Raw genomic sequence first — 16151 nt, forward strand, 5'->3', positions numbered from 1 at the left:
AGTTTATTCACAGGGTTGTATAACCATCACCGCAATCAATTTTCGAACATTCGGACCCCCAAAAAGAAACTCCACACCCATTAACAGCTACTCTCCATTTAATTCCAACCCCACAGCCAGCCCCTGACAACCACTAATCTACATTCTGTCACTGTGGATTTGCCTGTTTGGGACATTATGTAGAAATGGAATCATACAGTATGTGGTCTTTTGTGACTGGCTTCCTTCACTTAGCATGATGTTTTCGTGGCTCATCCATGTTGCAGCCATGTATTAAGTACCTCATTTCTTTTTATTGCTGAATAACATTCCATAAGTAAGATTCCATAAATATTCCATAAATAAAGTTGTGGGATATATCATAAATAATATTCCATAAATGAAATGTACATACCACATTTTATTTATCCATTCATCAGTTGCTTTCGCTTTGGGGCTCTTATGAATAATGCAGCTATGAACAATTGTGTACAAGTTTCTGTGTGGACATATGTTTGCATTTCTCCTGGGTAGAACTAGGAGTGGAACCGCCCGGCCCTGATTTTAACATGCAGTTAAAAGTTTACCGAAGAGCCTCGCCGTGAAGCCAACATCTGGCTGCTCCTGGGCTGTTTCCAGGGAATTTTATCAATTCAGCCAGACTCCATTCACGGGTGGGTCATCTGGCCCAGCCCCTCCTGTTCTGGGGCCTGGGATCCTCTCATTCCTGCACTCTACAGTGTCGTCTGGGCCAGTATGATGATAAATGCATTCTGCTTTAAAGCAGATACTTCACAAATCATAACTTACAGATGCTCCAGGACTTTCATGTGGGAAAGACAAATGAGACTTCTGCTGTCTGACTCCAGAGCCACTGAGGACAGGAAGCCATGGCCAGGAACCTGACAAGCCCTGGATATACATCTCTCCCTAACGAATGCATGAGCAAATGTAACAGAAGGGGAATTCGTGCAGGGAAGGGTCTGCCTGTCTTTGCAGACTTTGCTGTGCAGCCTTCATTCATTTCCAGCCATTGTCTTTCCTTCCCAACAAATCTGAAAGTTCCCCGAGGTCAGGGATGATAACCTACAGTGTCTATACCTCCCAAGATAGTCTCTTGCTCAATTCATTCACTTCCGTTCCATCCTACAAGCCTTGGTTGAGGACCTACTATGTGCTTGGCACTATGCAAGGCGTTGACAATAGGTGGCAATGTGGCACGAATTCAAGACAGTTAGACAGAGCACAGGAACAGACTATATACCTTGACTCAACTCCTTATCTCCTGCGGCTTCCCAGAAGGATGCGAGATCAAGACATCCCGGCAGGGTGCGGGTGCATTTCTGTCTTCAGGCAGGGAAGTGAACCAGCTCACCACCCGAGGCACCCTAGGAATTCCAGGGTCTGAGGTTGTTTGGCGAACAAAGAACTCAGTGTGTGTCCAGGTGGAGAGCTCCCTGACCTGATTCATTAAAACACACTCCTCGGGGTCCAACAAGCAGACAGCTCACAAGAAGCAGACAACTTGGTTCTGATCCTTATCTTCTCAAACCTCAACTCTTGCGTAAACCTCCTTGCTCCAAGCCAGCACACCAAACTGATGGGCTCAGAGCCCTCCTGTGATCCGAACCCAGCTCAGTCACCTCTAGAGGGAGGGTTAAGGTTAAGGTCTCTGCATTCACACTGCCTGGGTCCAGACCCTGGCTCTGCTGCTGTGTGACCTTGGGAAAGCTAGTTAACCTCTCTGTGACTCAGTTTCTTCATCTGGAAAATGGGATAACAGGATTGTCATGAGAACTAAGTCAGTTAATATGTACCTGACATTTGACAAGCACTCATGAAGTGTTAGCTGCCATTGTTATTATAATTATTATTTTTAATTGTTATTATTACCCCCATCCTCCCTTACCAGTCGAGCCTCCCACTGCATCCCAGCACAAACCGGGCATTCCAAGCCATCTGGACTGCCTACCTTTCCCCAAACACACATGACTGAATACCCTGGAATCTGTCACTGCCTGGAATGCATCACATTTCAGTCTTCTGAAACCCAAATCAAGGGTCATCTTCAACAGCACTTGCCCCCCTATTAGCTGGAGGACACTCTCTCCCAATCCTACAGTATGTCCTGGCCTTTCTCTATAGCCCCTTCCTGAACAGCAACAAAAAACCAGCCAGGAAAAGAATCACCCCATGGCTGCTCTTCTGGCACCATTAGGGAAGTACCACGCCCAAATCCAGAGGTCAACAGCTGTGCTATATTAAGGAAGGTTCTTAATATCTCTAGCAGCAATGGGTTTCCAAACAGGCAGACTTGTTTGACACCATCCAGCTGTACAACCACTGGCAACTTAACTACCCTCCCTACGCGTCCTTTTCCCCAACTGTAAAATGGATTTAACTCGAGTGCACATCTCATAGGGTTGTTGTGAGGGTTAAATGAGGGAAAATGTCTATAAAGTGGAACAGTGGATCCCCAAGCTCTCAAAAATATCAGCTGGTAGTAATAACAGTAGCAGTGGAAATACAGGGAGGAGGTGTTCCTGCCCAGGATCAAACTCAGTGTGATGAACTAAGCTTGGATGAGCTATATTCCAACTCGAAAATCACCTGAAACAATCAAGTCCTCTATAAAAGAGTTACTCATGGCCTACCAAATACTTACTCGGTCTCTTCCACCAGATTGGAAGCTCTTGGGTCTTATTCACGTCTACGTGTCAGCGTTTAACATGGGGAGCAGCACATGGCAGATGGTAATAAATCTTTGTTGAACTGATTGAAATTAGTTCAATATTTGTAAGCACATTTCATCTTTGCTACTAGATTGTAAGTTCTTTAAGAGTGAGGCCTATGTCTTGCTCTAGGAAAGATTTATTAAATGAGTGATGGAAAAATACCAAACTAAGAATCATGTGTCTTCCACCCAGCTCAGTCACTTAACAGCTGTGCAACCTCAGAAAAGCCATTTAACACTCTGTGCCTTATTTTTCCCACCTCGAGGATGAGAAGTTTGGACCACATGTTTGCAGAGGCCCCTTACACTCCGAAACTGGGTTTGGGCCTTAGCTGCAACACGGCACTTCAGCTACCATGCATATCATGTCCACACACTCCCTGGCTTGGCAGGACAGGTTGCTAAGTTGTCTCCCTGACCTATGGTTTTCCAGCATGAGGCCATGAGTAACTTTGGGCCAGTGCTTAAAATACCCACTTTTTTTTTTTTTGCCTTTTATTTTTTATTTATTTATTTTTTTTATTTCAGCATATTATGGGGGTACAGATGTTTAGGTTACATATGTTGCCCTTGACCCCCCTACTCCCCCCAAGTCCGAGTTTCAAGCGTGTCCATGCCTCAGATGGTGCGCATTGTACTCTTTGTGTATGCATATACCCGTCCCCTCCTCCCTCCTTCCCCTCCCTCCCCACTGCCCGACATCCAGTAGATGTTATTCTTATATGTACACTTATATGTTGATCAGCTAATACCAATTTGATGGTGAGTACATGTAGTGCTTGTTTTTCCATTCTTGGGATACTTCACTTAGTAGAATGCGTTTCAGTTCTATCCAGGAGTATACAAGAGGTGCTATATCACCATTTCTTAAAGCCGAATAGTACTCCATGGTATACATATACCACATTTTATTAATCCACTCATGTATTGATGGACACTTGGGTTGTTTCCACATCTTTGCAATTGTGAATTGTGCTGCTATAAACATTCGGGTGCAGGTGTCTTTCTTATAGAGTATCATTTGTTCTTTTGGGTAGATGCCCAGTAATGGGATTGCTGGATCAAATGGTACTTCTACTCGTATCTCTTTAAGGTATCTCCATATTGCTTTCCACAGAGGTTGCACTAGTTTGCAGTCCCACCAGCAGTGTATGAGTGTTCCTATCTCTCCTAAAATACCCATTTTTGATAAAATCACTTGGCTTGCTAGGTAAGGATACCCCATCACCCAAGCTAGTGCTCTGCTGGCCAGGAGCACCATGGCAGACTGAGGGTTGGGGAGGGGACACTCTGCCCACGGGTCCTGCCACTCCCATCCCAGACCCTTCCCTGGGACCTTGCCTCCAGCTCACACCACACCATATATTGCTCACAAGAGATAACCTGTGCAGAGAGAAAGGTGAACCTGGCCCTTGACACTGAGGTGATCACATGATACCTCTCCCCCAGAAGTTGTGTGGTTTTGGTTTTGGATTTTTTGGCAATGCTTTGTTCAATCTGAAGGTTCAGGGAGTTTGGCTCAAAGAAAATGCATGCCATGTTATGACACAGAGGCCCTGCCCAAAGCTGTATCAAAACAAAAGTTGTGCAATAAACAAGGCCCAAATGCTAGACTTTAGACATGTGTTCAGATCCTGTCTGAATCTGGCCAACTATCTCACCTTCCTATGAGTACACCTCCCTAATTAATGTAGCATTTACGTTAATTACCCTGAAAACTCGATTATTTCCTCTACCTCTCTCTGTGTGATTGTGTCTCTCCGATGGTCTTAAAATCTAAATGAAATCCTAAATGAGATGAGAAAAAAAAAAAAATCTGACAAAAGGAGGAACTAAATTGGTTAATTTCCCCTTTTGAGGCTTTATATGGATTATTTTATTCAATTCTCACAAGTCCATGAAGTTGATGCTATTTGTAGTTCATTCTACAGACAAGGAAGCTGGGGTTTCAAAAAGTTACATAGCTTGCGCAAAGTCACTAAGCTAAGAAGGGATAGATCCAGGGCTCTTGGCCTTTCTGTAAGAGTGCCTCATTGTTGGGCTTGTTAGTCTCTGGAACAAGCCACTTTCGAGTCCTTGTCTCACGGAGATGCTTAAGCAGTGGCTGTGAGACCTCAGGAGCATCCCTGGACCATGCAGAGGAATGGACCAGCTGACCCCAAGCTCCTGACTCTGCAACTCTCCTGAGAGGGTTTTATGCAAAAGGCCCTTCCAGATGTGCAAGTTAAAGCCACAACATCTTCATTTTTTAGAAACTTCTCTCCTCTCTGAGCAGGGCCCCTGCTTTGGACAGGAATGCTGATTTCACATGATACCTGGCACCTGACTTCAGCCACTCGCCCTGGCAAAGCCATTTAGAACCACTGCTCCTCTTAAGGGACATTGTAAAAGGCACTGGTGCAAACAAAAATAAAGCATCACTTCTGAATCCAGAGCAAGTTGTAGATGTTTAGTGCATCACTAGAACTGGAAGAAAACTCCCAAGTTCATACTTGAGATGAAAATTTCTTGCTGCTCTTGACAGATTCTGAGTCATCAGGCACTATATGGGCAAGAATAACTTGCTGACCAATTTTTTGTTTTGTGTTACTTTCTGTTCAGCCAGGCACAGGAAATTTTCCACTTGACAATTCCTGTTTCTCACTTAAGTTTGACACCATCTGTGAGCAGTGTGCTCAGCAGGGGGACGACTCCGGGCCAAGGAGGACTTCCCTTCATCCAAACCTCAGTCTTCCCATCTGTTTAATGCAAGGTTTTCACCGGAGGATCTTGCTCCTATGCTAAGCTTAGCTCTCAAGGAGAAAGCAGAAATGAAGCAGGTTGGGGACTGCCAGTTCCTCGGCCTGGGTCTGCTGCCAGCTTCAAAATCTTTACATAATTTTGGGGTAAAACAAGAGATTTAGCTGAAATTAACAGCACAATGGGAAAATGAACTAGGGCGGGACAATAACACAGCGGGATTTCAGTCTTGCGGCTGAGAAATAAGCCTCTCTCGTTCTCAGGGCGCCCCCTACTGGCCGTCTGACTAACTCCGAACGGAATGTTCAGCGTTTCTGCAAAAAGACAGACACCCACCAGAAGAGAAAGGCAGGCTCCTGCCTACTGATGCAAGTCCCTCTCACTCTAACCTAGTCTGTGGACCAGACAGCTAGGAGGAGACCAGACAGGAAGCCCCACTGAAGCTCAGAAAAGCATCTGCCATAAGACAGGCTTTCATTCTTTCAGTCTGAGGCAGCTCCCCAGCATTTAGATGTTGGGGTCCCTTCACAGACCCCAGACACACCTTTACCACTCAGCAACCTCTCACATTCTCACATCCTCAACCTGCAGCGCGAACTGCGTCTGTTTTTCATTATTCTGCTTCCCAACTTCCCAGCGCGATTCTTCAACAGCTATTAAGACAACACGAGCAAGGAGCTGAGCTTAGTTTTTGCTTATTCAACATCCAGCCTGGGGAATATCACCTCAGAAGAAAAGCATGAATGAAGTGCACGTTCCTCAGCCTCTTCTTTCACAAACCTGAGAGCACGTTCAGCAGAAGACATCTTTCCAACCATCTCCTCTAAAATTTTCAACCTACAAAAATGGCACCTGCCCAGAGTGAATTCTCAACCACTTGCTTGCTGTAGAATTTGTTTATTACAGAGGCAGCTTTAAAAAAAAAAAGATACATCTTAAATTTCCAATTAATTGATAATAGACTTTTAAAAAAAAGTTATAAGATAAAGTTGCATCAACCCAAACATCAATCTAAAAAATGAGGGGCTTATCTAGGTATCCATATATTTGACAATTGGGGGGCTGAACTTTGCTGACAGGTCCCCATTTTCCATAAGACTGTCCCAGCACAAATGCAATAGAAAAATGTCAATACCAAACTACCATTTTATTTGACAATTCATTTTGCTTTGTCCCTGAAGTCATTTATGAAGTTTATAAGCAACCCTGGACCCCAAAACACCCCCAAAAGTGCACACGAGGAGTCCCATAATGAGTTTCTGACTTTGGCCCTAAATCCATTAAAATACATCTGATCTGCTTCAAATCAAAGAACCATGTTAATTTTCCGCCACACACCACACAAAATCTTTCTGCAACAGTCAGTCACTTTGAACCCAACTCTCTAGCCACAAGCAGTGTGGATTTCAAGGCCCTGTTCTGCAGAAAGGCAAATGACAACAAACCAAGGCCAGGCCAATGCAGAGAGACCCCAGAGCACTCAATGCACTCCTTGGAACTGTGCAAATGGTGCTGGGACCCTGGCAGGGTTTCAGCTGTCACAGGGGCAGCTGGGCCAGACCCTCAAAGCAATTTAGTAGCCCTGCAGCCAGGGCCTGAAACGCAATTGAATCTGCTGCAACTCAGCGCAGCGTTCTGCACAGCTACCCATGCCCTGAGCATTTCAGTTATCCCAGAAGCCAGACAGACGCAAACTGTCACAATCCTCAAGCTTGCAGTGGCCCTTATTTTTGCTCCCTAACCTTCTCTCTTAAAAACAGGCAGGAATCTGCCCTCCCTTGCAGCCACAACAGCACCAGGGTGATGGCGAGTCTAAGTAGGAGGATACAGAGTGTCTGTGGGTAGGTGGGTAGAAGCAGCAGGGTAGGGACACCTACAGGACATGGGACTTGAAGGACCAGCTCTGAGCTGAGGACGACGTGGGTCTTTGGAGTTGTGGAAATAAGGCGTTCCGGGGCATGGTCATTCAGACCATGTGTGCCCGTAAGGAAGACCCCGATAGTCCCAACGCTGCAAAGTGTTTGCAAATTCTAAAACATTACTTTGCTGGGGCATCAATTTTGAGGGAAAAAAATGTGCAGACAGGATGTAACAAGTGTTGAGAGAGAGAGACACGCCTGAGTCACGGGGTGCTGGGGGGAGAGTGAGGAGTCTGTCTGGGGGGGGTCCCGAGGAGCCCCTTCGCTATCAAGAGAGCCCCAGGGCGCGTAGACCCCCGCCCCGCACGCCCTGGGTCCCAAGCCGCGTCTAGCCGGCGTCCCCCCGGGATTTCCCCACTCACCACTCGGCCAGAAAACCTCTCAGTGGCCCTCTTGACTTTGCCATAGGTGCCTTTGCCCAGGGTCTCCTGCAGCTCGTAGCGGTGCTTCAAGTTGTGCTTGTGGTGATGCCGCTTCACCCCGTGCGGCTTCCTGGGCTCCGGGGCCGCCGCCGCTGCGGGGGCTGCAGTCGCCCCCACCCCCGCCTCCCGGGGAGAGCCCGGCGCCCCCGGCCCCAAATCGGGGCCGTCCCCCGCCGCGGGCGCAGCGGCCCGTTCCATGTCCAAACACCGGGCGAGCCGGGCTGCAGACGACAGGACCGGGCACAGTACTCGGGGTGTCGGGGTCCCAGCCGAGGGAAGCCTGGGTGCGCTCAGTGTCGCCCCCGCAGCATTGGTGAGGCGGCCCGATCCCGCTCGGGCTGCGGCTTGGTCACTGGCGGCGGCGGGGACTCCACATCTGGCGCCCCCGGTGCGCACGGTCCGCGCACCGCCCCCTGGCCGCGGCGAGCTGCGGCGCGTCGGGCGAGGTGGCGGCGGTGGCAGGGGAGGCGGTGGTGTTTGCAGGAGGGAGGGGAGAGGGGCGGCTCCGAGCGCAGAACGGGGAGTGTTATGCGGGGCGCCGCGCCCCCCCAGCCCCTCCCCGGGAGGACGCGCAGACGCGGTGGGGGCGGGGACGGCGCTCGCGCGGCCCCGGGGGAGGGGGAGCGAGGGGCGGCGTGGCCGGGGCTTCCCCCACCTCCCCGCCGCCACCCGCGGCCGGGGGCCACCCCGACTGGGAGGGGGATGGGTGCGTGTCGCAACTCGCCCTTTGTGCGGCGCGGCGGAGGCCGGGGCGGTGGCGGCCAGGGGGGCTTTGTCCTCGCTCGGCCGGACGGGGACCAGGGGGATCCAAGCCCAGGCGCCTCCTCCCCGGGCGCTCCCGGACTCGCCCGCCGCAGCTACCGCGGGCCCGCCGGAGCTGCCGCCGCCGCCCGCTCCCGCTTCGGCCGCTGGGCCTCGGTGCCTGCACGCGTCCGGGCGGCGGCGGCGGCGGCTCGCTGAGCCCCGGAGCCCGGAAAGCGGGAGCACTCCGAGCCGGCGGCCGCCGGGGCCTGCTCGCGATCCGGCCGGGGGCGCCACGGGCCCGGGCGCCCCTTCATTTTCTTTTAGGTGTCGCCGCGGCAGCCAGGCCGGAGCTGGGGAGAGGCGGGGGAGGGGCGGCAGGGCGGTGTTGGGTTACAGGCGGTGAGTCACGGCCCCCTCCCGCCGCAGTGCGCACCCCCGCCCGCCTGCCTAGGTTGGCATCCCCGCCTCGCGGCCCCCGCCTCTGGCTGGGGAACGGCTGCGCCCGCCCGCGGCAACTGCACGCCCCGGGGACCCCCAAGAGGAGCGCTTTGGCCCCGGCACCGTGCCCTTTCCGAAGACAGGCGGAGTCGGGGACGAAGTGAGGCCCTGAGGCTGAACCCGGGACCCGCCGCCGAACCGCCGGCCCTCCGACACCATCTAGGACCCCGGCGGGGACAACCGCCCTGGAGGGGAGGAGAGTTGGGTGCCTGTAGGAGATGGGGCGCTAAAGGCGCCAGAACAGAGCTGGGTCCGCAGAGACGCCCACCCTGCCGGCGAAGGCCGCCATCGGAGGTGGGCACACCGGGGACCTGGGATGGATCCGGGCCCCAAGCCTGCTGAACAACCCCTTTGCCGAGCAACAGGCAACTTGCAGGCCTCTTGGCCCCTTTGGGCCTTGGGATTTTTCCTTTAACTGGAAAGGACAGATCCTGGCGGTGGTAACAGGGGCCCTACCCCACACCGTGAGGGTCAGGCAGAAAGGACCTCCAACCGCAGCGAGGCTGTCCCCGTTCTCCTAATGAAGGGCAAGGAAAAATAAGGAAGAAGGCGAGAGAAAAAGAGGCCTTAGGGAATTTTTGTATAAATGGTACAATGTACCAGACTGGGATAGGAAGAGTGAAGTGTGAAGAGTGTCTGATGTGTTCTGCAAATCGTCTGGCGGTTCTTTACTTTTCCAGCAGTGAACCTCGCCGGAATCTCTTCTGCAGCTCTCAGGTTCATCCCTTTCTCTGCATTCCTGCCGTCTTCACTCCTGTCTACCTCTCATCACCTTACCCTGGACTCCTGCAACATCCCGTCCTCCGGGTGACACCCCTCCCTGCTGCCAGAGTAATGGCCTGAAACACCACCGTGTCCTCCACACGCTGCCTCTGCTGCACACTGGTGCTTGGTATTCTTATCTGGCCAAATTTTTCTTTTACCAATGCTTGACATAAACCGCTCTGTCCCTGCCTGCCTTCCCCAGGAGCAATCATGTAATACAAACACAAAGGCCATGTTTATTTAACTCCTGTTCCGTCCACTATATTTCAGGGCCTCCCTGCCCACATCCTGAAACTGTGTTCTGCTTTTCTGCAGAGTCGGTAGACATTGTGCATGTAGATTCAAGAATCAGAGTGAGTAGCATATGGGTCGAGTCCTGGCTCCCCAGTGGATTGGCTGTGTGACCTTGGTCAAATGACTTAACCTCTCAGAGCATCAGTTTCCTCTTCCTTAAGATACGGATTAGTAGATCTGTTGTACAGGTAAACAGATCATGTCTGTAATGGTAATTAAAACTGTTCACCAAATATTTTCTAGTTCTTTCCCTCCCCTGGGGTGTGGTAGGAATCCACCAGCCCATGCCCGTGAAGTTAGATGTGGCCATAGGACTTACTTAGACCAATAGAATGAGAGCAGAAGTGGTATATGTTGCTTCCACATGGAAACTTTTAAGAGCTAGTGGGCAAATCCCTATGTCCTTTTTTTCCTATCTTGACAATTACGGCAATATAGAGTTGGAGCTTCCCCAAGCCAGCCTGGGTCTCTAGGTAAAGATGGTAGAACAGTCCCAGCCAGCCTGCACTGGAAAAGTAATGTGAATGAATATTAAACTTTTGTTGTGTTAAACCAGTGAGATTTGGGGTATTGGTACAGCAGCATAACGTGGTTTATTCTGGCTCACAGTGTCAACTCCCAAGTGTGTGGAACTTAATCAGTATCTGGTGAATGAACAGCACCTACCATATGTGGGTATCGTTTTATGACAGTAAACCCTTCTCTGTAAGGTAGCTGTTACAACCCCTATTTTCAGTTGAGGAAACCGTATCAAAAAGGTTAAGTAACTCGCCTGAAATTGCACAGCTTGTCAATAGCCACACAAGGATTTAAACGCTACCTGTCCGGTTCCAAAGCTCCTGCTCTTCCCCTCCCATGTATGCTGTGCCGCCTCTCCTTAATTGGGAAGGACGAGAAACACCCAGTACAATGCCTGGCACACAGTTATGCCCGTGCACTGGGAGTTGCTCTCCAGACTGAATTCCCGTAGTATTTATAATTGGAACCACACTTCAGCACAATGTTATCACGCATTGTGTGTGAGTGTTTTCACATAGATAAAGCATTTCCCCCAACAAGAGCCCAGGCTTCTTGATTAAGAGCTTGAGCTCTAGAGTCAGACTGGCTTTGTTCAAATCCCTGTTCCACCACTTACTATGACCATATTGGACAATTATTTTCCCTCTCTAGTACTCAGTTCTCCCATCTGCAAAATGACGATGATAACGAGATATGTATTAATGGCGGTGGTAACAATAATGTGTCCCACAGGGTTGGTGTAAGGATTAAGTGATATATACACTCAGTCAATCATGGAAAATAATATTATGCTTATTTTTCATCTTCCATGACTCCTACTAGAATTCTGGGCAATTACGAGCAGTTTAATCATACCGTTTGATTAGACTCTGATTTCTGGTTTTGAGCTGGATACAGGATAGATGTTATAACATCTGTACTTGCAAGTATGACATCCACACTATCCTACATCTTATATTTGCATAAGGCTCATTACTTGTCCTTCATTACACTTCCTGTTTTCAAAGCAATTTAAAAGAAAGAAGGTATGTTTGCTTACTCAAGAAATCTTTGTTCAGAAATCCTGTCGTTCTGGCAACATGGGTGAGCTGGAGGACATTATGTTAAGTGAAATAAGCCAGGTATAGAGAGACAAATACCACATGTTCTCACTCATATGTAGAAGCAAAAAAGGGTTGATCTCATAGAAGCGGAGAGTAGAATAGTGGTTGTTAGAGGCTGGCGGGTGGGGGATGAATAGCCAGAGATTGGTTCATGGATACAAAACTCCAGCTAGATAGGAGAAACAAGTTCTGGTGTTTGCAGCCATCCCCAAGTTTTTGGCACCAGGGACTGACTTCATGGAAGACAATCCTTCCACAGATGTGGGGGTGGAGGGATGGGGGCGGGGAGGTCCCGGGATGACCCAGGTTCACCACATTCATTGTACCGTCAAACCTCTCTGTGAGTGACAGTCTGCACTTGCAGCCGCTGGGGAGCACCGCCCCAGGTCATCAGGCGCCAGGCTCTCAAAAGAGTGCGCAATCTAGATCCCTCGCATGCACAGTCCACAGCAGGGTTAGTGCTCCTACGAGAATCCAATGCCGCCACTGATGACGGTACCGTCCATGGCCCTGGGGTTGGGGACTGCAGTTCTATAACACTGTGAGGTGACTACAATTAACAGTTTATTGCATATTTTCAAATACCTAGAAGAGCAGATTTTTGTTTGAGGTGACAGATACGCTAATAACCCTGATTTGGTCATTGCACATTGTATACTATATAGAAATATCATATTGTACCCCATCAAATGTACGATTATGTGCCAATGAAAAATGATAAAAGAAAAAATCTTTGTTCAGAAAACATAGTAATACCAGTTATCATTTATCTATTATCTACTGTCTGCCAGGACCTTTACATATATATGTCACCTCTAATTATCACGAAACTACATAAAACTACTCAAGGAGGTTAAGTAAGTTGTCTGTGATCAAGCAGTAACTACAGTCAGCATTAAGGCTTTGCTCCTACCCCTATTCCAAGCTTATGTCAATCAATGCCTAGGGTTGGTTGATACCATTCTTCCATTTTTCTAGACGAGGTTTTGAAAAGTTACTTAAGATATTTCTAAGTTAAATATGTTGTCTGGTGGACATCTTACATTAAACAGCAGCGTAAGAAAGTGCTTAGTCTTCACTGTGGCAGAAGGAAGCTAATCGTCCTCGAAAAACGTCACGCTTCTCCTTACATAGCTGACAGGCAGCTGCTCAGATGGGGACAGATTTCCCAGACTCCCTTGCATCCAAGGATGGCCATGAGACTAGTTCTCTGTAATGGAACGTGAGCAAAAGAGATGTTTTTTGCACCCAGGCCAGGGTGTTTAAAAAGTGGATTTGCCTTCCCCATGTTGCCTAGGTAGAAGCAGAGGACTTGGAGGCCCCAGGGGATGGTGAAGCCATAAGATGAAAGAAGCCTGGGTCCCTACATCACCTTGGGGGGTGAAACCGCTCTCAACCAGGACATTGGAGTGGTACATGAGTGGGAAATACACTTAACTCCATCCTGTTAAGTCCCTGCGATTAGAGGGTTTATATGTTACGTTATAGCAAGTACCTGAATAGTGGGAACCAAAAATACCACTTTCACATTCTCTATCTGCTTGATTGTTTAAGGAGAAAGGAGATTACTGGGGGCTTGCGTTTTTCTTTTTCTTTTTCTTTTTCCTGCATTACACATATGAAAGATTAAATAAGGGGAGTATTGGATAGTCATAAAACAGTAAGAAACAAATTTACTCATTCAACAATATTATTTTCCCACGACAAGCCAGGCATCTGGGGCTGATGGTGCACTGGGACACGGCAGGCCTGGTCTCATCTTCGTGAAGCTTCCGGTCTGTGAGTAGTAAGCACAACTGACAGCATTCGACTGACCTCCAACCACCAAACTTTTTGGGCCAAGCCAGGCTGTTTGAATGTGGAATATGTAACTAAAATAAAACTAGAGTTTACAAACCCAAACAGACAGCTATGTTTCTTCCCCTGCTAAGTGTCTAGAATGACAATAAGAAGGCAACTAAGGGCCAGAGACTCCAGAATTAAAACCAGCCAAGTTCAAATCCTGACTCCTCCACTTTCTAGCTGTGTGATCTTGGGCAACTTCCTCTTTGTTTCTCAGTTTTCTCATCTTTAAAATGGGGGCATTAATAATACCTCTCTCAAAGGGTTTTTGTTGAAGACTGAATGACTTAACGGAAAAAAAAACACAGGAACAGCAAGATATGGGTATTAGCACCCAATAAATGTCAGCTATTGCTAATTTTTGCCACCTTGCCACTGATGTTATATTTTGTGTATGAAAGGGTACAAGAGAAGGTTCCATGGGAGTTGATGGAAACATGAAGAAACAGGAGTATGAATAGAATCAGTGGCTATTACAATGATTTAGCCAAAATAAGCCAGATTGAGATTTTATTTCTCTCATGCACGTGGTGACTGAGAGGGCCAGGGGACCCTGTCGGGAAGAGCATCACTTGGGGTATCCACCGCAGTAGGGGCACAACCAAGGGAACAGGAGATGACCTACGACACCCTCCGCACTGACATTCTCGATTCCTTTGGAAGATTCCAGGCTCACGTTCCTTGCACATTCCTTCTTTTCCTCCCTTCTTGTGCACGTGTGAAGGGGATGGGCAAGCGCACAGTTGGCAGCAGTTCCATCTGCTTTGCTTTCTCTGTCCTAAACCCTATACTGAAAAATAAGATAGCTTCTTCCAGAGGGAATGAAGCAGCAGAGATTCATTGGAAGATTCTATTATCGAAAAAGAAACTGAAAGGTGATAAATTCCCGTCAGCAGAGAAGGCACTGGAGGACTCCAGAGCAGAAACGACACCGTGGCCACCTGGAAAGAGTGACTGCCGGAAAGTCAGGAGAGTAAACATGTCGCATGCAGGGACGCGCTGGGGTCGTGGGGGAGAAAAACCCTAATTGGCTGCGATGGGAGAGGCCTGGGGTTTCACTGAGGCAAAATGGAGGGCTCTGGGCAGGGTGGGGAGAGAGAAAAAAAGCTCTTCTGGGCACTTTGCTCCCTGAATGGGCTGAAGTATTCAATAATATTAACTGAGTGCCTTACCATGGGCCCATCATGACCCTAGGTACTGGGGGTACAAAAGTGAACAAAGAAGTCCCTGACTTCATCAGGACCAGGAGACAATGTGCCGTGAACAAATAAATGTGCTGTATGACATGTCAGACAATGGTAAGGGCCAGCAGGAAGAATCAAGTGGGCTAAGGGAGTAAAGAATGTGAGGGTGGGCCAGGGAGAATAAGTCTGAGAAGGTGGCTGTTGAACACAGGCCTCAAGGAAGTGGGGGAGTGTACAAGCTGAGTGTCTGGGGGACAATCTGGAGATCTAGAGGAAGAGCCTTCCAGGCAGAGGGATTGGTATGTGCAAAGGCCCCGAGGCAGAAATATCCTTGGTGTGTTCAAGGAGCAGTAAGGAGGCCACTGTGGGTGGGTGGAGTAAAAAGAGAGTAGTAAGTGTTGAGCCTGGAGACAAATCCTACAGGGCTTTATGGGATGGGGTTAGAACTTTTTATTCTGAGTCATGCAGAAAGCCATTGCTTGGCCAATTCTGATTAGAGCAGTGACATAATCAGACTTGGGTTTGAAAAGTCTCCCTCTAGCCACCATGTTGAAGATAGACTTAAGGGAGGGAGGGAAGTGATTTCAGGGGAAAGGAGGAGGTGGCTGTGACAAATGCCAGGAAGCACCTGCAAGAACTACAAAGCAAGAAGCACAATAGTTTGGCTGATCTCCTCGGTGCCGTACCTCCTCCATACGGCCACCACGGTTCGTTCCTAAAACACACGTCTGGTCCTGTGTCTCCCTCCTCCAAGACTCTGCTGATCTCCTATGGCCTTTGGGACAAAGCCCAACCAAACCCCTCAGTGCAACACACAGGGCAGCGTGGCACAGCAACTAGATCATTGGTGTAGCATTAGAAAGACCTGGATTAGAATCATTCAGCTTACCATTTACCAGCTAAGTGGCTTTGCCCAAGTCACTCGACCTCTCTGAGGCTTTGTTCTCTTTCCTCCTTGTCCTGAATATTAGTACCTGCATATCAGCCCCGTGAGAGAAGGGGCTTTGTCTGTCTCATTCATTGCTCTATAGTCAGCACCTTGAACAACACCTAGCACATAGTAGGCACTCAACAAATATTTAGGGCATCAATGAATGAGCTAATGTAGGAGAAAGCATCGGGCATAGTGGCTGGCACACAGGTGCCCAGCAATGTTCCTACCTCCTGCTGAGTAGCTGCTCACATCCCTTTCCCTGCATGGTCTGACCCTAACAGTACTCTCCTGATTCGTAACCATGTCACCTCCTCCCCGCAAGCACCCTACATACCAGGGGCACTTCTCTCTATTTCATGCCTCTTGGCCTTTGCACATGTTGTACCCAAAGCCCGAAATGCTCCCTTTCCTGCCTTCCAGATGACAAACTCAGAGACCTAGCTAAGGACGTCACCTCTCCTCTGATCCTGGGCTG

The 16151-nt window shown here is 48.9% G+C and overlaps 2 protein-coding genes across 2 annotated transcripts in view; one reads left to right on the top strand and one right to left on the bottom strand.

Moving 5' to 3' along the window:
• The window catches only part of NUAK1 (NUAK family, SNF1-like kinase, 1), a 70244-nt gene extending 62112 nt beyond the window's left edge, over nt 1-8132 (bottom strand). The window contains exon 1 of the mRNA XM_012644739.1: nt 7734-8132. Coding sequence (XP_012500193.1) covers nt 7734-7991 — 258 coding nt within the window. The 5' untranslated portion in view covers nt 7992-8132. The remainder of the gene's footprint in view (nt 1-7733) is intronic.
• The window catches only part of LOC105810663 (putative neuroblastoma breakpoint family member 24), a 29935-nt gene continuing 21773 nt past the window's right edge, over nt 7990-16151 (top strand). Inside the window, 1 exon segment of the mRNA XM_012644694.1 lies at nt 7990-8239. Coding sequence (XP_012500148.1) covers nt 7990-8239 — 250 coding nt within the window.

Source organism: Propithecus coquereli, unplaced genomic scaffold (genome assembly GCF_000956105.1).
Source record: "Propithecus coquereli isolate 6110/MARCELLA unplaced genomic scaffold, Pcoq_1.0 Scaffold218, whole genome shotgun sequence".
Classification (NCBI taxonomy): Eukaryota; Metazoa; Chordata; class Mammalia; order Primates; family Indriidae; genus Propithecus; species Propithecus coquereli.